The sequence below is a fragment of the Zonotrichia albicollis genome, chromosome 16 (genome assembly GCF_047830755.1).
Source record: "Zonotrichia albicollis isolate bZonAlb1 chromosome 16, bZonAlb1.hap1, whole genome shotgun sequence".
Lineage (NCBI taxonomy): Eukaryota > Metazoa > Chordata > Aves > Passeriformes > Passerellidae > Zonotrichia > Zonotrichia albicollis.
In genome coordinates this window covers 11,189,395-11,215,750 of record NC_133834.1, presented here as the reverse complement: position 1 = coordinate 11,215,750, position 26,356 = coordinate 11,189,395, and the positions used below count along the sequence as shown (strand labels likewise).

The 26,356-nt window shown below is 46.0% G+C and overlaps 4 protein-coding genes across 8 annotated transcripts in view; 2 read left to right on the top strand and 2 right to left on the bottom strand.

Moving 5' to 3' along the window:
- The window catches only part of ABAT (4-aminobutyrate aminotransferase), a 48,980-nt gene extending 46,545 nt beyond the window's left edge, over window positions 1-2,435 (top strand). For all 4 annotated transcript variants that reach the window (XM_074552995.1, XM_074552994.1, XM_005487636.4 and 1 more), the window contains exon 16: window positions 281-2,435. In XM_074552995.1, the coding sequence (XP_074409096.1) occupies window positions 281-402 (122 nt within the window). In that variant the 3' untranslated portion in view covers window positions 403-2,435. The remainder of the gene's footprint in view (window positions 1-280) is intronic.
- On the bottom strand, window positions 1,908-5,124 carry TMEM186 (transmembrane protein 186). Its single transcript, XM_074552997.1, has 2 exons — window positions 5,011-5,124; window positions 1,908-4,416 (listed from the first exon to the last, which is right to left on the bottom strand). Exons 1-2 carry the CDS (start codon window positions 5,017-5,019, stop codon window positions 3,679-3,681), a joined length of 747 nt encoding a protein of 248 aa, XP_074409098.1. The 5' UTR covers window positions 5,020-5,124; the 3' UTR covers window positions 1,908-3,678.
- PMM2 (phosphomannomutase 2) lies at window positions 5,028-11,797 on the top strand. The gene is made up of 8 exons (XM_074552998.1): window positions 5,028-5,163; window positions 5,373-5,484; window positions 6,444-6,520; window positions 7,110-7,201; window positions 7,859-7,958; window positions 8,416-8,491; window positions 9,545-9,660; window positions 10,672-11,797. The coding sequence occupies exons 1-8, from the start codon at window positions 5,098-5,100 to the stop codon at window positions 10,774-10,776; spliced, it is 744 nt and encodes a 247-aa protein (XP_074409099.1). The 5' UTR covers window positions 5,028-5,097; the 3' UTR covers window positions 10,777-11,797.
- Window positions 11,798-13,038: 1,241 nt separating this feature from the next.
- Window positions 13,039-26,356, bottom strand: part of CARHSP1 (calcium regulated heat stable protein 1) — a 36,039-nt gene continuing 22,721 nt past the window's right edge. For both annotated transcript variants that reach the window (XM_074552996.1, XM_005487638.4), the window contains exon 4: window positions 13,039-13,940. In XM_074552996.1, coding sequence (XP_074409097.1) covers window positions 13,778-13,940 — 163 coding nt within the window. In that variant the 3' untranslated portion in view covers window positions 13,039-13,777. The remainder of the gene's footprint in view (window positions 13,941-26,356) is intronic.

Genomic DNA, 26,356 nt, shown 5'->3' with positions numbered 1-26,356 from the left:
TGAGCTCTGTGTTGGATGCATTCCTCCTACTGCTGTCAGGATTAGTCCCAATACTCCAAGTGTTTTATAGAACAGCCCCAGGCACCCACAGTGTTCTAAACTGCTGTGAAGCTTGAGGCCATTCACACCACAATGTGCTGTGTCGTGGTGTGGCTAGCAGGATCTGGGGAGCTTCTGTTGGCCCTCCACAGTGAGGGTATCCCCATTCACAGACCTGAATTCTTCTGGATACTTGGCAAAGATGGAAATGACTAGAGGACCTACTGTGTTCTCATTTCAGGGGTTGTCCTGGGAGGCTGTGGAGACAGATCCATCCGTTTTCGTCCCACGCTGATCTTCAAGGACCACCATGCACACCTCTTCCTGAACATCTTCAGTGACATCTTAGCAAACTTCAAGTAAAAAGCAGTTCCCTTGCACTGAACAGCTGATTATGAAATTAGTTTGCATTAATTCATGTCTTCTCTACTTACAAGATAAGTGTAAAGTCATAAACTGAGGTTTGTGTTCTGTCTGTGATCCTGCCCAAGGCAAGCTGCTCCATGCACACGCGCCCCAGGCAGAGCATTGGCACTGGTCACCAGCAGGGCCGTGCAGCTGTCCCTCACTGTGCATCCCCAGAACCTCCCTCTTCTGGCCTGGGCCATGCTGACTGCAGAGTCCTCCTTCAGCCGTGTCCCTGACTCTGCCCTGTCTGAGCAGGACCTGGAACACTCTGTTTCCACGGGTGACCCTGGTAGATTTGCCTCCAGAAGCAGCAAAGCGTGGCCAAAGGCTCAGAGCCACACTCCTGCCACACAGAGTGCCCTTCTCTAATGGCAGCTGGGATCAAATCAGTGTTCAAGGAAAGCTCTGCTTTCCACCACTGCCAAGCACAGTATTTTACAGAATAATTTCCAGCTTTATTCCCTCGAGTACAGGCATCTGCCACACCAGCTGCATCAGGGCAGCTCTGCCCAGCCTGCACTCACTGCTTCAGGGGCACTGGTGCCCTCAGCCACACCTGCAAGTGGCACTGAAGCCCTTGTCCTTTTGTCCTCATCACACGGGATGGGTTTTAAAACTTTTGACTTCTCTTACAAGCAGACTTGTACAGAGAAAACTCTACCCTGAGGTATGTAATCTGACAAAGCTTAGAGAACCATGCAAAGCACATTCTTCCACTTCTGCCAGCAGTCTAGAATGATTCCAGATTATTTTACTATTTGCCCAGAACACACAATAGCCATTAATTTATCTATTACAACTTCTACACGAATACTTGAGGTATTTTGTAAAACTAAGCAGAAATGCCATTATCTGGTATCAGAGCCACTACAGTGAAGGCCTAGTCCTGCCTGCACATTTATAATGCAAAGTAATTCTATTTTTGTTCTAATAGTATATTCTAAGTCATGGATAGTTCAGAGATCTTCTAGAAAGCCACAGGATCAAAAAATGTGTCAACAGTTCATTGATTTTTCTTCAGAGAATTGTTTTGGATGTCTCTTTACTGTTTGCTGAAGGCTGACTTGAATTAGATCTGGTGCCTTTCTTTTTCTTTTTCTTGGTCAGCATCTGGATTTTGTTTACTAATTTTAACTTTTTGTTGTGCACCAAAAAACAGGGACCACAATGGACTTTTACAGTTGCCCTTTCAGGACCTGACCACAATTTTTAAGTGCATAATAAGAAACAGAGAAGTTAAAAGATTTACATGTTTAATACAACTACCAAAATGTGAAAAGGTTCCTTACTTGCTTTGAGAAGTATTAATCATTGTTTTCCCATTTTAAAGTACTGGTATTGGGAAACTCAAGCACAGTCACTTCTGCCAGCTTAAACCCAGTGGGGTTTCTGTAAACCTCTGCAGAAAGCAGAATTCTGGTGCCAGCTGGGCAGAACCTGAGCAGGTTTTTGAACAGAGGTTGTAGAAATCTGGGGGAAGGACTGGTAAAAATTGGTGTTCAACAAAACTTCATTGTCATCGCTGTCCTCGTAAGCGTACTATCAGCAAAGGAAAGTCAAACCAAGAACTGGATTTGACAGCATTTTGGGAATTAGTTTGTTCAACATATCAGTGCAGTAGTTTTAGTGAATGTCTCTAGCAAGTCTTGTACTTTTACAGAAGCAAAGGTCCAGTAATTTGAAGTCTTACCACATCTTCACTTTTATTATGACTACTCTAGGTGTTTTTATAATTTTTACTGACACTCAGTAACTGTATAATTGTGTACAACATGTTGATGAAATCGTTAGAGAATACCATAGAAAGCACTGCAGCTCAAGCATATAAAGTTAATATTGTTTACAGCATACTGTAGACAGTGCCAAATAAATGTTTAAACAAATACTTAAGTACACTTCATGGTGTAACTAGTAACTGTACACAGATTCATAACAATGACATCAATCATGTGTAATCAATATTCTTAAATAAAATATTTATAATTGAACTTCTCCAGGGCTTTTCATTTTACACCCAGTACATGCCTGAACTGAACCATTAGTCCATATTAAAGACATTCTGATGAAGATAAACCTCAAAAAAATGCAGTATACCTGTACAGCCCAATGTATTTTGTTGTCATGGTGTTTACACCAAGGAATATTTGGATTTCTTCTGATATTGCTGTGCTACACAGTGTCAGCCACAATTTAAGCTCACAAAACCCCATTAGGAAAAGTTAAACATGAGAAATAGTAATTCAGGGTTACCCTGTGCTCTTAAATGGCAATTTTACTTCACTGATCCTTTGCTGATCTGCCAAGAAACAGAGGTTTCACTTCACATGAGGAAAAAATAAAGAACACTCCAGATTATTGGTGAGAGTCAGTTTATTTGCCAGTTTCACATTAAGCTAGAACTAGGAGGGGTGTAAGGAGTTATCTTGCTTCTGACAATTTAAAACATGTGTTACACATTATAGGTGATATACTTGGTTCTTTCTTGGGTTTAAATTCCTCATTTCTACCAAGATTTCAGAAAAGGAGAACTCATATCATTATCATGGAATAAGACCACAGTCCTTCATGGAGACAGGTGCTGCTTTTCCCATTCCAATGAGGAATGGCAATTCCTGTAAGAGGCTCCTGAAATATTGTCCCAGCCTTGAACTTAACAGCTGAGCTACCAGTGTCTCTTTTACCCAGCTCCACTCCCATCCTGGAGGACCCTCCTGAGGCCAGGACAGCCCACACACCTTCCCATTCCCTCAATTGCACTGATACATGAGCATGTCCCTCTCTGACATTCAGCAGTGCCCATCATATGGATGCACCAGACCAGCTTTAATGTCCAGAGGCTTCCCAGCCAACCTGAAATGAGCTAAAAGAAACACTGAGGTTGAAGTGAGGATGCTCTGTCAGCTCCTGCATTTCATTTCAAGAGATTTTTCATATTTCATAACCACCAAAGAGGCCAGTTTGGCCTCCTATGGCGCATTCCAAGGACAGTTCAGGCTTGGAATGCTGTGACATTACTGAATGCTACATGGAACAGACACTCCTCACACCATACACAAGCTGCAGGACCTTTAATCCAGAGGGCTGTGCCTTACCACTGTGACTTTGTACACTGGGTGCACTTACTGCAAGCTTTGCACAGGAAATGGACAGGGATGTGTAGTTTGGTGAACTATTTAAACCTCATGGAATAAGCACAATGAACATGGAAAGTCATTGGAAATGAGCTCTGTCTCACACAAATTCTCCAAATATTTGAGTAAATTTCTGTCTGTCTACAATCTGGCCATACTTAATTGTAAAATACAAAGTATCTGTACTGTTATACCGCTTGAACTGGTGAAGAAGCTCGTCCTTGCTATCTCCAACTTCATCCAAAGTCACCACTGTCTCTATGGGACAGTAAATGTCATTACGTCTTCCCCAAAATGTCAAGTGGGCCACTCTGACAGTTTGTCCAGTTTCACTTAAGTAGATTAATCCAATAATTCTTCTGAAAAAGTAGCTCATACCATACAGCATTGCCCCAGCAAAGACAGCAATGCCAGTTGTGTAGAGCAGGATATTCTGGGACACCTGGCCCTGCAGGTAGAGGTAGCAGATGGGAGGCAGCATGATCATGGAGGTGGCAGTCTGCAGCAGCTTCAGTCTCGACAGGATCCTGCAGTATTTTATCCCTGGGAACCTGTAGACCAGTTTGAACTCTTCTGTCCTGCCATGCACAGCCTTCTGCTGGACCACAGCAGCAGGGGCCAAGTGGGACAGACACACGGACCGCTCTCGGGGTCTCCTGAGGTAACTCCTGACACCGTGAGCTCGCTGGGCTTGTGACTGCAAACACTGCCACGAACCAGCAATCCAGGGCAGGCGAGCAGCCTCCCTTCTCCATGGCCTTGTCCAGAGCTCCTTCTGCAGCGATCTCCCAAAAGGTGCTGCTGTGCAGGCTGCGGTCCTGACAGTCCAGAGCCAAGCCTGTAAGGTAACATTCCCACAGGTCATCGTTTGAGTCCTCTTTAAAACCCAACCAGCGAGCTCAGAGCTGGTCCCTCGGGCTCCTACAGACAGTGAAGCACAACCCCGGGTCACTGTAACCTTAAACCAGTGATCTGATAAAAAAACCTGGTGTTTGTGCTCGCATCCCTCCCTGCAGACCAAGAGGGAAAACTGTGCTAACACAGCTGGTATCAGTGAGCTCAGTGACCGACACTGGCACACTCCCTGCCCCTCGCTGGCTGAGCAACATCCCAGCAAAGCTGCTGGAATCGCCGACTCGTTAAATAACTACTTAAACAGCAGTTTTAAGGAAACAGAAAAGTGGACTAAGCAAAGCACGGTAAAGGTGAGGAGAGCGCCATCAGGCCGAAGGAAGGAGCGGACGCTGGGAAGGCGCAAAGGCAGCAAGGGAAGTTCCGCGCTGCCCCCGCCACGCCGTGGGACACGTGGCGTCCAAGGACCCGTCACCGAGCGACCCGCGACAGGGATGGAAAAAGGGAAAGGCAAGGAAACGGGGAAAGGGGAGAAGGAGGGGAAGGAGGAACAACCCCCGCCAGCAACCCCGATCCTCACCGCCGCCATGGCCCCGCCGCCTCTCCGCGCCTGCCCCGCCCCGCCCCGCGCGCGGCCCGCCGGGAGGGGCGGCCCCGCGGAGCAGCCATGGCGGCGCCGCCCTCAGCGCTCTGCCTGTTCGACGTGGATGGCACCCTCACGGCGCCGCGCCAGGCGAGTGCGGGACGGGGCTGCGGGGAGCGGGGCGGACGGCACACCGCGGGGCGGACGGCACACCGCGGGGGCCTGGCTGTGCTGTGTGCCGCGGGCTCCGTGAGCGCACTTCATTCATTTAACGCTGCTTAAGGACCCGCACGGGCTGGTTGTTGCGGAATGGAGGCGCTGGCCTCAGGCAAATCTGACGGCTCTGTTTTGGACCGTAGAAAATCTCGGCGGAGATGGCGGCGTTCATGCAGCGTCTGCGGCAGAAGATGAAGGTGGGGGTGGTGGGCGGCTCGGACCTGGCCAAGATCCGCGAGCAGCTGGGCGAGGACGGTAAGGACGATCCCGCTGGGGCCATCCCTGTGGGGCGATCCGCAATGAGGCGATCCCGCAATGAGGCGATCCCGCAATGAGGTGATTCCCCTGGGGCCATCCGCGCTCCGGGCCCCGGGCCGCCGCCAAGGACACGTGGAGGTTGAGCCCCGGCCATCCCCTTCTTCCCTTGCTTGTAATTGTCTTCCTGGGAGTGCTGTATTGCACTCAGGCTGTGGGGAGTGCAACCCGACTTTGGAAATCGCAGGCTGTTTGCGCTGTGCAGGTATCTCGATATTAAATTAACAGGTTGTTGCTAGTGGTGAAATCCTGCCTTGGTGTCAGAGCTTTGTCACTCTGCTGTGTGCAGCGCACGCCTGTATGTGACATACACGTGTGGGCTGCTTAGCTGCCAAGCACATCCCTGAGGACCTGGATTTGTTCACTGTGGGGTTATGTAGCTATGGATTCTTGCCTTAGTCCTGTATTCTTAATGGTCTTTACTTAATTGATGCCACTGACAGCCTCCTGTAGTGCCCAGGCAGCTCAGAGTTTGTTTGCCTTCCAAGTGGTCTCCAGTAAACCATATCATCTTGTGTGGTGCTGAGACTCACAGCTCCCAGACATCTGCTGAAGATTAGTGACACTGAGGAAACAAACCTAAAAGGGCATTACCTGACTTGCTTTCAGGCCAGGCCATGTGCCAGGTGTTTGATCATTCCTTTACACTTAATGCAAAGAGTTATACACCTCTAAGTAAAGCCACAGGTAAGTCAACTGACTTCACATGATTTGAGGTGTGTGTTAATCATAGTGAGAAATGGGACTAGCATTAATCGTGTGCTTGATGCTATGCTGCTGAAATTCTCATGCTTTAGGAGCTAATGTTTGCTGTATTTTAAGCTGTTTAACATTTGAGACAATTCTGCATTAAGCATTGATGGGAAATGATGAGTTTCTGTCTTTTTGCTTGTTTGCAGTGATTGAGAAATATGACTATGTGTTCTCAGAAAATGGCCTGGTAGCATACAAAGATGGGAAATTCCTGAGCAAGCAGGTGAGTGTGAAATTTCCAACAGTGAGAAAAAGAAATTTTCTAAACAAGATTTTGATTTATTTGTACAGTGTAGTCCTTTGTAATCACCCTTTCAAAGATCAAAGTTTCTGCTGCTTTCATATGTTAGTCCTGTTAATGGATCATTCATTTGGCATGTAATGTTTAACATAAATAATGGAGAGCAAACACTTAAAGAGATCCTGGCTGAATTTGCTGCCCTGACCAGTGGTTCCAGTTTACTGCAGGAACAAGCTCCATTTCTTTGTGCTTTGCTATAGCACAGCACATGCAGACATGTGCAGACATTAAAACCCTTTTTGTTTAGGGCTGCTGCCTATGGCACAGTTTCCTTCTGAAGCAGGTACAACTAGGAGTCATATTAAAGGATAGTTTGGTGTTAGAAAGTGAATAAAAATGAGAGCCTTTAGCTAGTACCATGTGAGCCTCAGCTGATGTTACTGATTGAAGGCATGTTTGTTTCTCTGTGGTATTAACCATGCCTGATTACCCAATGTCTGTGTTTTCCATGTGACTTGCTTTTAGAATCTCAGATTCTGGACCCTTGGTTGAATGGTGTTTGTTTTGTTAGAGCATTCAGGGCCACCTGGGCGAGGACATCCTTCAAGATGTCATCAACTACTGCCTGGGTTACCTTGCAAAGATCAGACTGCCAAAGAAGAGGTATGTGCACACAGAATCTCAGTTCTCCATGGGGGATATAAAGCTCAGCTCAGGGTGCTCAGCAAAAAAAAATAAAATAGAGTAATTTCTGTTTAGGGAACAGCACTGTGTGTGTGTGAAACAGAGCTCTGGCCATGCATACAAAGAGAGGTCCCCAGCTGGAGCACAGGGATTGAAATACTGATCAGCACTTTGTGTCAGAGGGAAGGAGATTCAGTTTTGAAGCAGGAGTGTTCCCTTGCCATGTTTGGAATTCAGAGATGAGGAGTGCAGCCAGAGCAGCTCTGTGTGTGAGGTGTGAGGTGCAGCTGTGCAGACCCTGAAATGTGCTGGGTGAGGCCGGGCAGGACACTGCCCACACTGCTGGGAATTCTGCAGCTTCACCCCACACTGACAGCCTGGCCTGTCAGGCTCTGGGCTTGATGGGATGCTCCAGTCACACTTGTTAAACCAAATGGTGCTTTTAAAAGCCAGTAAGGATGATGATGAGCTTGCCAGATCCAGAGTCCTAAAGGCTTACTGGTGCTAGAGGTACCTGCATGTAGTGAGATAGCTGATTCCCACTGCCCTTAGAATTAAATGGAAATTTGTTGTGATATTTAGTGCTTTGAGCAGTTTTTTCATCTATTTTCTGTCTTGTGATCAATTCCCTTGCAGAGGCACTTTCATTGAGTTCAGAAATGGGATGTTAAATGTGTCCCCCATTGGAAGAAACTGCAGCCAGGAAGAGCGACTTGAGTTCTATGAATTTGATAAAGTGAGTTACAACTCTTGAAAAATCCCCAGCTCTCCTGGAGGAGGCAGTTATGGCCAGGTTATGATTTTTTTAAAACTTTCATTGTTTGTGCAATTCTATCTTTTTTTTCATTTTAATCCTTTCCATGTGGTTTAACTAATTTGTTCATTCAGGAAATAAACAATGTGGGGTTTTTTGTTAGAATAGCAAGGATTACTTGCAGAAGAGTGGGTTTGGCTCATGTTTTTAATCCAATATCCAGAGTACTGAACATCCTGCCTCTGGGGTTTCTAAAAAACCCTGTCCTAGGTAAAACCATACTTTATGATGTCCTTTATAGTGTAACCAGCCTGGGTCCATTCAAATCAATAAAACCATTCTTTTTTAGAGGTGGTTTTGGGTGATCTTTTCACTGGTAAATCAACACAGTTACAGCATGTAACTGTTGTTTGGTTTTGTTTTCTTTTTTTCTTAACAGAAGGAGCATATAAGAGAGAAATTTGTAGCTGATCTACAAAGAGAATTTGCAGGCAAAGGCCTTACATTTTCAATAGGTAATACTTTAAAAGAATGTCATTTAAAACATCAATTAATTAAATTTCATTTAAGTCATTCTCTCTTATGGCTGTGACATCCCATCTCATTTGTGTGACAGATCTCTCTGGGGGTGGTTGCAGGCAAGACTGAGCCTCTTTTTCCTCTCAGCCTTTTATTGGGACATTTTAATTGAAATCCATCAACAAAGAGAACTTCATTTCTTGTCATCAGTTCATTGTCCTTTAATGTCAGTTGTGTGACTGATTCTGCTCATTTTGGAGCATATTAGATGCTTTGGATTAGTCAGAGTTGTTTCTGTGAATCAGTTTTGATCAGAGCTACTCCCTCAGTGCTGTTCCAGTTGCCCTTGGTTCTTCAGCTGTACCTGCACTGTGTGGGAGGAAGGAAAGAATCCAAAAGCAAGTGCAAGCTTAAGGAAAAAAAATACAGTAAGGGGGAATTAAAAGTATGGTTGGCATTAGTGCTAAAGCCCTAAGGCAAAAGTGAACTGCAGTGCAGCTCTCCTCTCCCCTTTATGTTGTAAATACTTTATATAAGGTATTTTTATTTGTTGTAGATACACCTTGCTTCATCTGGGAATCGTGCTCTTAGGTATTGGTGAAGGCCAAGGGCTCAGAACTGGAACAGCTGCTGAAAGGGCTGATTTCTTCCCTTTCCTACTCTGAAAGCCCTAGCAAGTCTTTTGCCTATGATTTTATGGCTGTACATACATCAGTGGCTGTGTTCATGTGTCCTTTCTATCTAAAAGTAAAAAGATTAAATGTAATTATTTTAAAAGGTTCATTTGGATAGCAGTGAGTGTTTGGGAACATGCTCAGAGACTTTGTTGAATGGATAAAAAAATCTCTGAATCACATCTCTAATAACTGATACCCTATAAAACACTTTCTGTACTTGCAGGACTTAACTCCAGAGTCTCACAACATTTCTTGTCTTCTGCAAAGCTCCCTCTGCCTAAAATCTTGCCCAGTTTAGGGTTTTTTTCACTTTCTCTCCCTTCAGAAATACATTGTTAAAATGTAACAAGTCGTGGTTCCTCTCTCTCCTAGGAGGGCAGATCAGCATCGATGTGTTCCCAGAGGGCTGGGATAAAAGGTACTGCTTAGGAATTGTTGCCAAGGATGGATACAAGACTATTTATTTCTTTGGAGACAAGACCATGCCAGTGAGTACATTAATTTGACACACTCATTTGAGAGATGCTGTAATTAAACCTCAAGGAGTGCAGGTTCTAACCTTGTAACCTTAATCCTGACAAGAGCTGAAGTCAGGGCATAAACGTGTCCATGTTTACCTGGCTGCAGATGGGAAGTTTTCCTTCTGTTTCCTGAGCTGAACACAGGGTTCTTGCCTTAACAGAGGCTGTTTTAAAATTGAGCTTGTGTAATTCTGTTAAACACCTAGGTGACATGACTGTGTGAAACTGATTGTCCTGCTTGGTTAGTTTAGATTGGTTTTTGTTGGCTGGTGTTTATTAAACATATTTATTTCCTGTCTCATTTAACACTGTGCCTTTGCTCTCTGCTCTGTCTCCACCCTGGGGAACTGAGCAGAGTCCCTTGTCCCTCATCATGGGGAAGAGCTCTGCAGGGCAGTTCAGAGGCTTTTAAAAATCAGAGACCTGACAAGAGCTTGTGAGGGCACTGGCAAGCACAAGGACTTGCTTGAAATTAAAGCTGTCTGAATTTGGCCAAAGGACACTGTCAGCCTGTTTTATAAGAAAAGGCTTGGTTTGATAAGAACTCACAGTTACAAAACTCTTAAATTACACAGGACTTTATACATTTAAAAAATAAGGTTTATAAGAGAAAGACAAGCTTGAAATTTAAGTTTTTTCCCCCTGACATCAGCTGCAAAAGTAATCACCTGTCCCTGTGGCACAGAGCTCACAGACAGTTCATGTCAGACCCTCTAAGTGGCAGTGCAGCTCTTCCAGAGAGTTGAAGTACTGAGAGCTGATGCTGACCTGTGGGAGCAGTGTGGCAAACAGAAATTTGGGAATGAAGCTGTGGATGGAGTTTGGGGATCTGTGCTCATCCAGGGCAGTGCTGGTGCTCACTGAGCCTAATCACTGCAGGCCCTTGGAAAAAGTCCATTTTTCCCTGTTTCCTTTCATGTGTCCCTATTTGTGACTGTCCTTGATGTTAAATAAAATTAAATCATCTTCTGCTTCCAGGGAGGGAATGACTATGAAATTTTCACAGACTCCAGAACAGAAGGCCACAGTGTCACATCCCCGGAGGATACAAGAAGAATCTGTGAAGAGCTATTTTTTAAATAAAAGACTTCAGACTTCACACTTTGAGGACAGTTAGAACAGCAAAATAACTTGAAACATCATCTTCATTCTGGATTGTTTTTATGTAATTGGCCATGAATAGCAGGTGCTTTGCAGGTCAGCCATTACTAAAGGGAAATGTTTTACTTGAAGACCCCTTGCTGCCTGGGGGAACACAGCAGAGCTCATTGAGCACCATCCTTTCAATTTCCAATCCCATAAATTGTTTTCTTTTTGCTTGGTTGTGGGGTTGGGTTATATTTTGGGTTGGTTTTTAAGATATCTGTAAACTTAACTAATTAATTACAATTTAGGGAGGGAAGGGGAGGCATAATCTGCCTCTAGTTGATTCCTGGTCTTAAAATTGGCCTGCAAGGCTTAATCCCTAGTTTTTTATGTTGAGGCAGCTTTTTAAAAGATGCAGTTGATTTTTTTTAAATATTTACCTTATGCTATATGAATTAACATGAATTATAAGACACTTTAGTGTCTAAAACTGGAAGATGAATGAAAGGGAAAGGTTTTATTTCTTCCTGGGGTTGGGAAGATGGCACTGGACCAGAAGTCCCTGACTGCCATCCCTAGGAGTGCTGGAGCAGCTGGTGCCAAAGTTCCCTCCTCAGGATGGATGTGGTGCCAAGGCACAACTCAGGTCATGCTACCTACAGTCTGTGCAGACCAAATCTAAAAAGTTATTTGTAAAAATTAATTAAAATAACTTCACCAGATTAGCAAAATATATTTCTGCCACTTTCTGATCATTTTCTGAGATTCCTGGTTAAGGTATTAAGGGTAGCTTGAGATTTTTCATACTACAAAAATGACCTAAACTATGTTTCTGTTGAAATTCAAGTCAATGTCTGACATTCTGTGTAACTGTTAATTACTGTTAATTACTTTTCTCGGCTGGTATTAGGAAAGTAATCTTGAGTATAAACGGTTTGATTTAGTAAAGGATCTGATTTTATCATTAAAATACCCTGTTTTGATTTATCATTATGGAAAATAAAATACTTGAAGCAGACCTGTTGCATGCTGCCTGTCTGTACCAAAATATTAATGATTTGAATTTTTTCAGTTCCAGGTTCACGGGATACTTGCACAGTAAAAAAGCAGAGAATAGACTCTTGCTACCACCCAAAAGGACTTACAAAATCAGAGAGGGAGTGCAGTGCACCTCATGCACCAAAACTGTTTGATCTTGCCTAACTAATTCCTGTGTTAATGGGAGCTGACTTAGGACCACGACCATCCCTAGTCCAAGAATGCTGTTTAAGGACAGTTTAAGAGCTGCTGCTTTGATTGTTTTCAGCCCCAAAGACATTTCTGGCTGCTCTGTCCTGGGAGCCTCCTCTGACAGGTGCTGGCCTTGTTATTCCCTCATTGTTCTGCTAAGTGCAGTCAGTGGCTGGGAAAACATTTCCTTACATAAAACTGAAGTCACCACACAGGGGTGCCTGTGCAGGCACCTGCATCTTCCTCTTTAAAGCTGATCCTCCTCAGCACCAGCTACCCAGGGAGCAGACTGGAACACATGGAAGCACTGAAATGGTTGCATTTATTGTAAAGAAAGCAGGGGGTGATATTCCAACAAGCTGCACAGTGATAAACCCACCACTACCAAGGCTTATGGGTCATAAAAACAGAACCAAACCCAAACCCCAGCACACCACAGTGTAACAGGCACAGCTAAGGGAAAACAAACCAGCACAGCAGTTCTGAGCCCACATCACAGCTGGGCACAGATCAGCTGCTGTGAAAGGCTCAGGACAGCTCCTGACAGCCAGCACCTCCTGGTGAAGCTCCAAACACACAACTGAAGCTACACTGTTTCATACAACTAACAAGAGTTCTGCTTTTTTTTCTGGTTTTATTTGCAAAGTCAATAAAAATCCACTGTTAGGAAAATAACAGAGAAAAATGCTTCATTTGAAAGAAAAAAATATATATGGAAGGCAAATAGGAACAAAACCAATTTAGTAGCACTACAACTACACAAAAGTCTGGGGAAGGGTGGCCCTATCACATCCTACCAAGGGAGTTTGCCAGGGAAACACATGCAGAATTTACTTCACCAAGGCAGCTGAGCCTGCTGAGAACTCAGTGTTTAACACACCTGGGCAGCACACACCTGCTGTGCAGCAGTGCAGGTGCCCTGCCTGCCCCTGGCACACCATGCCAGTCAGCTGCATGCAGTCTGGAAGGCAAATATTCAGCCTGGTCAAAATTCAGACACCCTCTGAGGCTGTGAAGTATCCACTACTCTACGGTTTTCTACCACTTACCTTGGAGCAAATTTAAATTTGGGATGGATTCTTTTTTTTTTTTAATACTGGCCTATAAAATCTGTTGCTAATCAACCATCAAGGCACCTAAGTAAATTCACAAACAACCCCAGCTTTACCAGTACAACACAGTTTCCACACCATTTGCAGGGGTGCACCTGATGGGCACTGGAGCACAACCCCCTGATGGAGATTTTCCACCCTGTGGCAGCTGCTCTGTTTGTGAACTTCCTTCCATGAGGAAAACAAGTCAGCAATGAACACCTCTGTGTGCCAGCCAGGGCATTCAGGCACTAAATCAGCAATAAAGGTACTGCAGCCCTGGAGAGCAGCCCAGGGGGCTCAGGGCTCAGAGCTGGGCTGGACCACCTGCACCAGAAGAGCTCTCCTTGAAACCTCTCCCCCCTTCCCCTGGGCATTTGCTGGAATCAGTTCACAAGACAAAAGAAAACCCAAACCTCCCTTCCTCCACCAAGCACACAAACTAGGTCTCTTTAAATACATTTCTTGTAAACACATTACGCTAGATTTTTTTCATTAGCATTTGAATTGCCTTTTTTTTTTTTTAAGTCAGGCCAGCTGTAAAAAGTGGTAATTTTGGCCTGCATCTGCTTTATTGACAATGCAGTATTTCCTCACACACAGAATTCTTCAGGCAGGTCCTGCAGCCAGTTGCTGAGCAGAGCCCACCTGGCAGCAGCCACGCTCCAGGGGACGCCTCAGGAGCTGATGACGTGCCCTGACCAGGTCTCGTGCTTGGTGCCAGGGGCCAGGTGGGTGATCACCACCTCCACTGCCTGCAGCTTCTCGTTCTTGGGAGGGATGGTGCACATCTTGTAGGTGACCTCGTCGCCTGCCACGGGAACGTACTCGCCTTCAATGCTGTGGAGGGAAGCTCCAGTTAGTCATGAATCACATAAACACTCGTTCTCTTCTGCAGCTGACTGAATTTTTTATCGTAATTGTTAGCTTAGATGCTCAAAGTACTTCAGGGATTTTATAGAGCCTGTCATTTGTCAAAGTCTGAGGCTGATTTTGGTTGTCTCACAATGAAATCCTATGAAAATGCCATAAACACCACCCTCACCTTAAAAAAATCAACCAACCACAAGAAGTACAAAATAAAACCCAGTAAAACCCACAAAAATCCCCACTTTAACCTGCCTTAAAGAATATTCAGGTGAGCCCAGGCTTGTACTGAGAACTGTGCACCAACGCCTCACTTGCAGCAGCACTAGAGGGCAGGGCTGACACTTACTTCAGGGAAATGGTTTTTAAACTAAAGAAAATTGATCTCTTTTTGGCTGGTTTTCCCCCCACTTCTCACTTAGGTTTTTGAAGTTTCAGTTTGGGTTTTTTTTCATTTTTTCTTAAGAAGAACTGTACCATGTAATGGCAAGATTTTCCCTTTACGTTACTCCACCATAACACAGTTTGAGGTATTAAATAAAAAAGGAGCCCAGGTGAGATATGGTATCAAATATTTCAAAATTACTTGCTGTGAGAAAAGAAAGTGTTGTCATCCTATTGCAGGGGTTCCATACTGTTGTCTCCTTATCACAACAGTTCCACACCTTCTTGGTGTTTCTCTTTGGCATCTCCTCAGAGCACTGACTCTTTCCTCTTCCCACAGCAGCCACTGACTCCAGTTCCCTTCTCACCCAGCCACCCCACTCTTTTCTAGCACTCTGCTTCTCATTGCTTACAGCTGTGGCCTGGAAAAGTCAGGCCTGTAACTGATCTTTGATAATTGGCCCAGCTGCAGCTCCTTAGGGGTGAGATTACTTTCTACACTATCTTTATGCTCTTCTATTCTATCCCCCTACAAGAGAGCTCTGCTATTCTGATGTGTGAGCCTGCACAAGCCCCCACCCAGCACTCAGGGGCATTTCCAGGAGGCTCCTCCTGGCCTCAGATCCCCCAGAGTGATGCTGCAAGACCTGCACTGTGCATTTGCTACTGCACATGAGCCCGGGTTTGGAATCAGTGGGAGATGCCAAAGGAGCTTCACCTTCTGTTCAGAACAAGGTGCTGATGACACAGAGAACTGCAAACAGCCCTCCTCACCTCCACCCTGTGCTTGAGATCAGAGCTTTGTAATAAAAATCCCAGCATGTGCCACTGAGCACTGGCAGAGATTCCTCCCTCCTGCCTTGCCATGAGGCTCTGACAGTACAGAAGATGCCACTTCACCTTTCTTTAAATGTACCCACACCTACATGCTCACCTTCCCCTGCCCTGAATTTCTCAGTGAAGGTTTTCAGTGTTTCTCAGCATTATCTGTATTTTGGAACAGATCAACACTAATAATAAATTCTACTGGATGCCTAATTGGTGAGACTTGCTTGTGAACTCCTGAAGTCCAGATTTGGGTCCAGCAAAGAAAAAATAAGTGGTCTAGGTCAGGAGTTTGTAGTGCACCACTGAGTTTGATATTTGCCTTCTCTGAGAGCACACTGGGAGACTGATCACCCCACCCAGGAATTTTACCCCATGTTTTGTTAATAGCAGAAATCTCAGATTTTAGCAGTGCCCTTCATATCCACTCTCATTTTGTGACCCATTAATCTTAGGGATTTTCTATTGCAGGAAAGGCTGGCAGGACTGATAGGAGGCAAACACACTGGTCCCTACTGGGAGTTCTAACCTCACATCAGAGTTTGCTTCTCCCCACAGTTCTGCAAAACTTCTCCAGCTTTGCCTCTCCCAGCCCTTCCCCTTTTGAGGGCTCCTGTGAGAGCCCTGCCCTGCAGGTCAGCTGAGGCTGTGGGGAGCCAGAGCAGCCCAGACAGGACAGGGTAACCAGGAAAGTACAAGGGAAGCTGAAAATGACCCCTACATCAAAACTTCTCCCATGGGAAACTCAAAAGAAAAGTCATTGTTTGCTAGCTGATTGTATCAACATGATAGTGAAAATGCTCCTGTATCTAAATATGAATCTAAAACTTGCTATGAGGAGTTAAAGGCACTCCCAAGGCCTGGGGTTTGAAATGTTTGAGGGAATAAAGTCTTTAAGAGTTTATTTCCCTGGAAATGCCTCTACACCAGAGCTCCCCTGACTGTGGCCATCAGACCCAGCAGGGAATATCCTGAGCTGAACCCTTCAGAGCAGTGCCTGGGAAAATGGGAGTAAATTGAAGGCAGAAGAAATATTTACAGCAAAAATTAAGATAAAGCCTCCATCATCAGACCTGACAGCCCTTTCCAACCCACACAGGCTGATCCAGCTGACCTTTATTTACTTCCAGAGTCTGCAGGCCACCCTGTCAGCCCAGCCCAGCATCACTGGACAGGCTCTCACATCTGACCTTTGCTGTGCTGTGCTCTCCAGTCACTGCCTCCATCTGTGCCCCATTTCCCCCAGTTCCAACAGGTTTAAGATCCTTTCAGCTGTGGAGGGATTGCACACCCAACCCTTGCTGTCCTTCCAGGAGCAGACACTAATTTACCTTTTCTAGTGCCACAGACCCAGAAGGTTACCCTGACCTCGAAACAGCAGTTTTGCAGTGAGGATGTACGGGAACCTGATGAGGGAACATAAAATCCCCAACAAGAGACACAGGAAAGGGTTGAAAGAGTCAAACCAGAAGTGAAAATAAAAATGGTATATAAAAAAAATAGCATCACCTTTCCTACTTAAACCTCTTGAATCTCGAGGAGGATCAAAGGAACCTTGATCCTTTGTGGCAAAAAAAAAAAAAAAATAAAAAGAGAAAAAAAAAATCTTGCTATAAAGCTAAAGCCACTAAAACTGAACCAGATCTCCCCTTGGTGCTCCAGGCACCAGTGCAGAGCCCCTGGCCCTGAGGGAGCAGGAACTCGTCACTACAGCACAGCCACCCCCAAACGGATGCCCTGCCCAGGAAGGGATCTCAGGTTTGGCTGAAACATCTTTTTTTTTAAACAAACAGGAACTTTACATGTTTTTTAAAACCTCTGTAAAACAGAATAAGCCCCAGTTAGTGAAATAAACGTTTGAAATCTGCAAAAGTAGGTAAATATGGTTAATGCAAAAGGAAAGTGGATTCACAGTCTCCCAAAGCACCAATATAAAAAAGCTTTAAGCTCCTGAAAAATGGAGGTAAATGAGGAATCACTTGATTATTCAAAATCAAGTGAGGAAGAAGTACAGCTTGAGCATTAAAAAGGATAAAAGGATGGGTGTTTTGTTAGGGAATATTTTGTTTAGATGGAAATATGAATATGTACCTGGACAGGTTCAGGTAAGGTGTGTGCTGCAGGTACAGCACAAAATGATTCTGCTTTTCCAAGAAATAAGAGCAAGTGAATCAGTACACACACACACAGGACGTGGCTAATACAGCCACACTGCAGGCAGGGAGAGGAGAAGCAGAGGCCCAGCCTGCAGGACACACTCAGCTGTCACTGGAAGCCACCACGTCCCTCAGGCCAGGAGGGGACTCTTTGGGCACTGCCTGTTAGCCCCTGTCTGCCAAAGAAAAAGAAAAAAACCCAAAATATTTGCTGACCCCCATTTCTTATGCTGAATCATGAGGTTAAATACTTGTGTTCCTGCTGCTGAAGGGATCAGATTGTGCCCAGAATGTGCAGAGCCCTGAGCACTGCCCAGCCCAGGCAGGGGCACTTTTCTCTGCTAGAGAGCATTTCTTGCAGGGCTGAGCATTATGCTGACAGCATCAGATCCTTTCTTGGTTCCACTGCTTATCCAAGCTGACACTACCGGTGACTGGAGCTTGTGATAAAACCTCATTCAACCCCAGGACAGTTTCATCTGATCCCTGCTTTTCTGTCTTTCCTCACTTGTTGAGGTGACCCTACCCCTCCTTTGCATAGCTGTGTATAAAGGTTGTGGCCGCACAAACATCTCCAATTTCATTCTCTGCTTTTGGCCTTTAAACCTTCCTCCCACATATCAGATATTCTTTTTTCTCCTGCAGGTTTGTGATCCCTAGCTATTTTTGGTGCCCAACAAACATGAGATCATTAGCTCACTGCCCCCAGGGCGCAGGAAAAGCAGGAGGACAAAGGTCTGCAGGCTGAACAGAGCTGAGGGTGAGCAGTGTCCCCTGGGCAGTGTTTGCCACTAAAGCTGCTGCTGGGACAGACACAGAGCCACTCCAGCCCTGCTGCCACCACTTGTGATGCCTGGGGGGAGAAACAAACCACACCCAGACCTGTGGAGGGATGCAGAAAGGACAATGTGATGGCACTCAGAGGGGGTGACACGGTGGCAGTGCAGGCAGAGCCCTGCACAGAGCTGGGGGAGATCCTCCAGCAGGAAGCAAACCTCCAGCACTGGGCAATGAACTGGAAAAGATCAGAGAGAGTAAACAGAGCTCTTGGAACACTCAACCTACAACAGCCATTCTGTAAACAATGTAAGTTACCTGGAAAATTTGGTAAAGGAAGTTAAACAGGGACTTTTTTGATGTTACATGTTGATTAAATAATTTTAGATCTGTATTTTTTACTTTCACACTCCATATATATTAAATGTTGATCTAGAGGAATGTGGAGGTTTCCACTGCTGTTTGAGATATTGGAATGCACTTTCAACTCAAAATAATGAATATCTACATACCCAGTAATCTTAAGACACTTCAACAACTTCAAATTCAAGCTAAAAATAGGAAATGCTTCCCTGATGTCAGAGTCAGAGAGAGACACAATAGAGTGAGTTTTAGATTATCCAGCACCTCCCATTTCCCAGCTCAGTGCCAGTCTGGTATGGTGGAGCATTTTATCCTGCACTATTTTTAGGGAACTGGGAGGTTATTAGGAAATTACCTAAATAAGGAATGTTCTAGTTCTTCCTCCCCACAGCTGCTATTCATATTCCAGGGCTCTAGTTAAACCTCTTGGGACACAGCCAAAGTCACGTGGAAACATTTAGGAACAAGAGTTTTCAGTGAATTCTGACCTTGCTGGTCACCAAGCCTGCCATGGGTGACACAATGACACCTCCATGGGCTCTGTTACCTCCTGGGCTTCTTAAAGTTCATTTAACACCTTGACATTTGCTTAAAGAAACCTGAGGTGTTTTTAACAGCAAGATACACCAGAGTAATGAACCACTGAGAGTTACCAATCCCAAATGCCCTCCCATGCACTCCCTGTGCAAGCCAGCACAAAGCCAGCAGTGACTCAGGGAGCTGCAGGGCTGCCTGTCCCCACCAGCCACACCAGGGACTGGGACAGATGAGTGTAAAGAGGCTCAGACTGAAGAATCCCAGCTGTTGATATCCAAGGTCTCTCCTCCAGGATCCCCTGAGCTGGAGCAGAGACACTTCCCAGCTGCCCTTGTCTCCCAGTTCAGTGGATGCACATCCTGTGCCCAGCTCTCCACTGGCCATGGTGTCTGAATCCCCATCCAGGGATAGTATGGCTCCAAATCTGCTAATTCCAGCACAGACACCCTGTGAGGAGGGAACAGGAGAGAGCCTTGCAGGGATGCCTCTGTGGGCTCAGTCACACACAGACAGCTGCTCCTGCACACAGCCAGCCTGGGTCCTGCCACAATCCCACCCAACACAGTTTGGATCATGGAGGGGGATCATTATTGCATTATTCACTGCAATAATGACCACAGCAACCTGACTCTCCTGCATGCACCACTGCAAAGGGAGTTTTCTGAGCCAGGTGTGGAGGTGGAGAGCCATTAGGAAAAAGATTTCCCATGTTCTATTCATTTCCAAACCCCTCTTGAGAAAGATCTGGAATTCTGCTGCCTCTCCTCCCTGCCCCAGATAATTTACCTATTTCAGACCCTTCACCCTGCAGCAGAGCATCAGAAGGGGAGCCCATGAGGAAGGATGTGTGCTGTCCAAAGCATGTAATCCATCCAGGATTTTGGAGGCAATCAGAAAACTGAGATTTGGCTTCCCAGCACTCCCAGAGCAGTTGGCTGCAGTCAGCAGAAACTGTTTTGCTGGTAGCTCACAGAAAAGCCAGAGAGGCCAGAGAAGTTTGTTCTCTCAGCTCAGATTCAGCTCTCAGATAATTTAGAATTACCAGATAATTTTAATTTCCAGCCCATATTGTTCCACTCCAGCAGAGGAGCAGCACCACAGAGAAGCCAGGAGATGTGGCACTAGTGCTGTGCACCAAAGAGTGATCTGGCAGGAAATCAGAGGAAAGGAAGGAGCATGAAAAGATGATCTCTCCATGGACACAGCAGCTCAGAGCTGGGCTCTCCCTGCAGGAGGATGCAGCTGACAGAACACCTCCAGCACAGCCAGCAGCTGGAGTGCAGCAGCAGAAAGGGACATCCCCAGCTGGGAGCCCAGAGCCCTCGGGTGCTCAGCCCTGCTGAGTTACAGACACTGGGGCAAACCTGAGATCACACCACGATGGAGAAGTGAACACAGCAATATGCCCAGGATGTCCCTGGGGTGCTGTGTGCCCGTGCCCCTGGGGGAAACACAGCCTCAGTTCTCCAGAGCCATCACTGCCCACGGGTCAGGAGCCCAGCCTGAAGGACAGCCTGAAGGCCTCTCTGCAATGCAGCATTTTCCCCTTCAGAGCCAAGTGCTGGCAAACTGCAGAAAACCCACAAGCACTGAATGTTTTTTCTTTTCATTAAATATGCTGCTTTTGCAAAACAAAATCTTTTAAAACACCAAGAGTGTGGTCATTCATCCATCACCGCTCTCTGATGAGCCACCTCCTTGCCTTGCCCTTGCAGGTACACAGGCTCCAGGCCAAATCCCAGATAAATGCAAAATCCTGGGGCACAAAGCATCTCCATCATGTGCCCACTCCCAAATGCTCAGGGGAAGCAGAAGGGTGGGTGCAGTGCTCTGATGCACAACACTTGGTCTGCTCCCGCAGGCTCCCCGTGTCCCCCATCCCTCAGCAGCCCAGTGGGAAGGGAAGCTGGTGTGAGCCTGTCTGAAACACCGACAGCCAGCGCTGCAGGGATTGCTGCCTGCCCTTGGGGAACATCCCACAGCTACAGGTGGGACAGCAGGAGGGGGAGAGGGAGGCCACCAGAGGCACTGTGTGTGCTGACAGCCACAGCAGGGAGCGTCTGGGGAGCTGAATTACTCCTGGCAGGGAACAGGAGCCAAGGAGGTGGCACACAGGAGGACACAGCTCTCACACTGGTGCTGTAACACCACCATCAGTTTGGTGACAGTGGAAGTGGAAGCACTGACAATACATGTTGCTATTAAAAATGTAATTATGGTCTTTTTAAAAATTTCACTCCAGGCAAATGGATTCGCCTTTGCTTCCTGCTTTCCAGAGATGTTATCTGAATTACTATCTCAGCAACTCCTCTGCCTCCATGCTTGCCAGCTAGGGGTTTATATTCACTACAGCAAGCACATTTTGTATTTGTTCTAGAGAGGGGTGAAGTATGAATCTGAGAAAAACAAAACATCACACCAAAGAGCCATGACATTTCCCTAGCACAACTATTTATACCAAGCTGAGAACTGTCTGCAGTAAGCACAAGGATGCAGGGCTCACTTGTACCCAATCAGTTAAAAAAGAGAAGTGGCTCCACACAAGTGTTATCAAACACCAAAACAAATCATCTCTGCAGCCTTCAGAGCAACTCATTGAATCAAAGCCAGCAGACAAAAAGCCCCTTCCAAAGCCTGTGCTGCCATGCAGGCAGACCCTGGCAGGCTGCAGGACTGGGCAGGGAGCAGCTGCTGAGGTGCAGCACAGCCCTGGGCAGGTCCTGCAGCTGGGGAGGGACAACCCCAAGCGCCAGCACAGGCTGGGCTCACCCTCTGGATGGCAGCTCTGCAGAGAGGGACCTGGGCGTGCTGCTGGGTGACAAGTGACCATGATGTGCCCTGGGGGCCAGCAGGGCCAGGGGGAGGCTGGGGTGCCCTGGGGGAGCGTGGCCAGCAGGGCAGGAAGGTGACCCTGCCCTCTGCCCAGCCCCACTGAGGCACAGCTGCAGGGCTGTGTCCCTGCCCCTGCCCAGCCCCACTGAGGCACAGCTGCAGGGCTGTGCCAGCTCTGGGCTCCTCAAGGAGCCACCAGAGAGGTTCCACAGAGGCCACAGAGATGGTGAGGGTCTGCAGCATCCCCTGAGAGGAGAGACTGCAGGAGCTGGGCCAGTCCAGTTTGGAGGAGGCAGGACTGAGAGGGGATCTCATCAGATGGAATTATCTCAGGCAGTTGCCAAGAGGATGAGGCCAGGCTCTTTCCAGTGGTGCCCAGCAACAGGACAAGGAGCAATGGCCATAAACTGAACACCACAAGTTCCACCCCATCATAAGGAAGAAATTCTTTATGTCAAGGGTGACTGGATCTGCCCAGGGAGAGGTGAACTCGCCCTGTCTGGGGACATTCCAAACCCACCTGGATGCATTCCTGTAACCTGCTCTAGCTCACCCTGCCTTGCCAGGGCCATTGGATATTCTCCCCAGGTTCCTTCCAACCCTAACAATTCTGTGATCCCATATTTCTACCCACATCTCACAAGTACAACTCAATAAAGCAGATTTGGTGCAACTTCCACTAATGAAACATGTCTCCATGTCCACATTCCTGAACATATACACAGAAAATTTTGCAGACATGAAGTGAAGCTTTTCAATGTCACAAACATTTGACTTTATTTCTGGGCTAATGCTCACTTATAAAAAGAAAATGCCAATCCAAGTGTTGCTATTATCTCACAAAAAATAAAGAAACTTACAGGAAACAGACATCCCATCCTGTGGAAGACATTTTCACTAAAGTATAACCTCAGAGCTCCTCAAAGCTTAGGGGAGAAAATAATTTAATTCCTCAAATTAAAAGTTTATGTTGAAAATCATAATAATCTGCATGTCAGGCAACTGGTGCCTATGCTTAAAACCTTCACTAATCATCACAGCTTAGTGATGAGCACAGAGGAACAGTCTATCTTGGTGAATCCAAACTGGCATAACCATTTTATGCAAGCTCCTGAAATCCCAGCTTTTGGGAAGAATTTGGGAGGAAAAATCCGCTTTCATTTCATGAGAAGATGCCTGTACCACACTGAGACAGTGAACAGGCTAATATCTCCCTCACATTCAGGTTTAACTGAACAAATAGATGGAAAAGAATCACTTGATAAATATGAGGAGGATCTGAAAACTCTGCACAAAACAGAGCCACTGGAGTCCCCTGAGCCACAGGCCTGGTTACAGAATGCTGCCACAAAAAGCAATTCCAGTTAATAAAGAGCAATCTATCAAATTCACTGTGAAATAAACTGAAATGAAAGGCATTACTAATTTGTCCTTCCAGAGTTGCCTTGCATCAGAATTAAGACAGTGACACCATCACCCTCCAGCACTAAAAGCTGTTTCCAGCAACTCAAATATACTCTGAGTAATTAAAGAACACAATGTGCTGAAACCTTCAGTACTTCAATAATAGCACTTTTCACTAACAGGTTGAGGCAGAAACATCAGCTATTTTTGAACTGAAGCTCTGAGAGAGTACCTACATGTGAAACATTTCAAACAGGGGCCCATTCCTGCTACAATAGAAAATGCTGTTGACTTCAAGAGAGCAGAATTGACCTAGAGAAGCTGGAAAACCACAAAACACTTCAGTCCTACAAAATCTATGTGAACTAAGATGTTTCTGAGAGAGCAAGGAAAAGAGTCTTAGAGCACACAGATTCTGCCAGAAGCAGGGCATGGTTTGCCTGCTGTGAGAGGGGAGGAGAGGTGGAGGTCCACGGTGAAAGCCAAGTCAGTAAACCCCACAAAGGGCTCAGAGCCTGTTTGGGGCAGGAGGAGACCACCAGGGAGGGAGAGGACCCTCAGCACTGGGACTGCCAACCATGGGGTGGGAAAAGCCTCTGCAGAAAGGCACAGGTGCCACAGGAGTGGGTGGGGAACAGGAGGTGCCATGCAGCCTTCTCCTGCAGGGACAGCACAGCACATGGAGCCTGCTCCTGGTGTGAAATGCACTGAAATGACACAGCTGAGAGCAGAGAGAGCCAGGCTGGGCTGTGTCTGAGGGCCCAGAGCTCCCACCCTGCCCACAGAGCAGCTCTGCCCCTCTGAGCCCTGCCCTGCTCAGCCTCCCCACACAGGGTGGTGCAAGGACGGAGGAGCAGAGAACCTCCAGTGCCAGCCAAACAAACACTGCAAACACCTCCACAAGTGGGGCTGGCCATAAACTTTTACAACCTTTTGGCTGGTTCAGGAGGGAGGGAGTGGGTGGCAGGCAGGGGAGGGTGGCACAGCTCTCCAGTTACTCCAGTACAGTTTATTATTGATGGCTCTCAGAGCAGTGTGAGAGCAGATGGGATCAATACACCAACAGCACAGCCCACCAGAGGGGACTCCTGTCACAGGGGCCTCGCACAGAGCACCAAAAATCATACAAAAATCACACAAAGCTATTTTTGTAATGTCACTTGGGACCTCAGCATAGGAGACATATGGGAGTCTTAAACAGGGAAACAGAAAAAACATCTCTGGAGTTGCTACTGAGGGGAGGGGAATTGAGGGCAAGCACACCTTGTGCACCCAGAATCAAATCCAAGATAAAGATGTGTTGGACCACAGGATAGGAACCTGAAAGAGCTGTTCACATTTTGTACAGACAAACAAAACAGCAACCCCAATCAAAAAGTCATCCCCGGGGTTTTAAAAGGAATAATTTCACATAACTGAAGAAAATTTTACTGAACTAGTTGGAAGAGAAAATATACAAGGAAAAAAAAAACAGGACTGAAAATAGACAGTTCTTTAAAAGGAATTCATTAGAAGGCTGAAAATTCATGTTTCTGCAAGAAGGCTGTTGTAACTGAACCCCTGCTGATCAGTAACTGTATAGGTCAGACTAGATGTTCACAGTTAAATTTTTTAAATTGTGACATAGGAAATGCTATTTTTAAGTTATTCAGAAAATGAGGAGAAACGGTGCATTTGCATTAGACAAAAGAGAAAGGAGATATTAAAAATGTCACTTCCTTGGGTTGAACACAAGTCAGACCACTGAACCTATCTGCACCCATGAGCCCTACAAAGCTCTGGGTTGTCAATGCCCATGGTGCAGCAACATTCCAGAAACCTGGAGGAAAGCCAAGTGCTCCTTCTCCAAGGACATGTGCTGCACACACAGCCAGGAAAGACAGCTGGGGCAATGGGAGCAGGTCTGGTGAGGTTTTGTTGACTTACCACTGGATAACTCTGAACAACAGATAAGGATTTTACAGCTTCAGTACTGTGAGCACTAGGTAAAATAAAACTGGTGGTAGATCTAGAAGAGGTTACAGGAGGATAAACATCAGTCTTAACACACACCCTCAGAGACCAACAGCACTGGTCAACATCCCAGCCTAGGAACAAATATTAAAATTGCCCATTAAACCTTGCAGATTAGCCAGGCCATAAACACCAAGGGCAGAGTGTGGGGTGTGCTGGGGAGTGCTGGGCAGGCACGGCTGACCCAGGGATGTGCTGCCCTGCAGCCAAGCCAGGAGCCTCACATCCAGGAATCAGGAATGCAGCCACGGCTGGAAATGCCAGGCTGGATCTGCACCAAACTTTGACACTGCAGAGGATGCTGAGGTCACAGCAGGTAAGCAACTCTGCAAACATTGGGGATAAAGGGCTAATGCGATTATGGGACGTACAGAAAGAGAAACAGAGCAGAACTGGAGGAGATTTTATCTCCTTACACTGTAACTGTGTGTGCAGTGTATAGTCTTAACATTATGCTTAAATTCTTCAGTCTCTTTTCTAAGCATGCAGCAAAGACTGGCTTAGACTGGAGAAAAATTCTCAGCAAGGGACTTAAAAAGCTTTATCTGCTTAGTTTATCAAAAGGTAAATTCAGAGGGGGTGGTTCTCAGTGTGTTCAGAACAAAAAGGGTTCAAGCACTAATGAACCCTTTAACAGAGAAAGCTTCAGCTATAAATTGCTCACAACCTAAGCTAGATAAATTCAAGGAAGTAATAAAGTGTGACTTTTCTCAACAGTAAAGGCAATTAACCTTTAGTTTAATAATGGTACAAGCAGTGTAAAGTAAAAGTAGTGAATTTTCAGTGTTATAAATCTTTACATTAAAACTAGATACTGCATGAAATATTTGCTTCAGGTGAATGCAAGTTTCTGGGTCTGGGCAAAACTCATAGCTTATTCTAAGAGATTTAAGGATCATCTTCTAGTTTTTAACTCAACAGATTTATAATAATAACAGGAAAAGAACTGCATAATCTATTGCTGCCACTAACATCTGCATAACCCTTCTTTGCTGGAGTGAGGATGACAGATTATAAACCAGATTGTGCCTGAAATGTTGAGAGCAGTTGGTAATGAAGGCAAAGCAGAGCTGCAGCTCCCCTTGGGCATATACTGTA

What these genes read in the sequence shown, in the direction of transcription:
- PMM2 (XM_074552998.1), top strand. Translation starts at nt 5,098, where the DNA reads ATGGCGGCGCCGCCCTCAGCGCTCTGCCTGTTCGACGTGGATGGCACC. An exon ending in CCCTCACGGCGCCGCGCCAG is followed by an intron (nt 5,164 to 5,372) that starts GCGAGTGCGGGA and finishes TTTGGACCGTAG; the next exon opens with AAAATCTCGGCGGAGATGGC. An exon ending in AGTTCTATGAATTTGATAAA is followed by an intron (nt 7,959 to 8,415) that starts GTGAGTTACAAC and finishes TTTTCTTAACAG; the next exon opens with AAGGAGCATATAAGAGAGAA.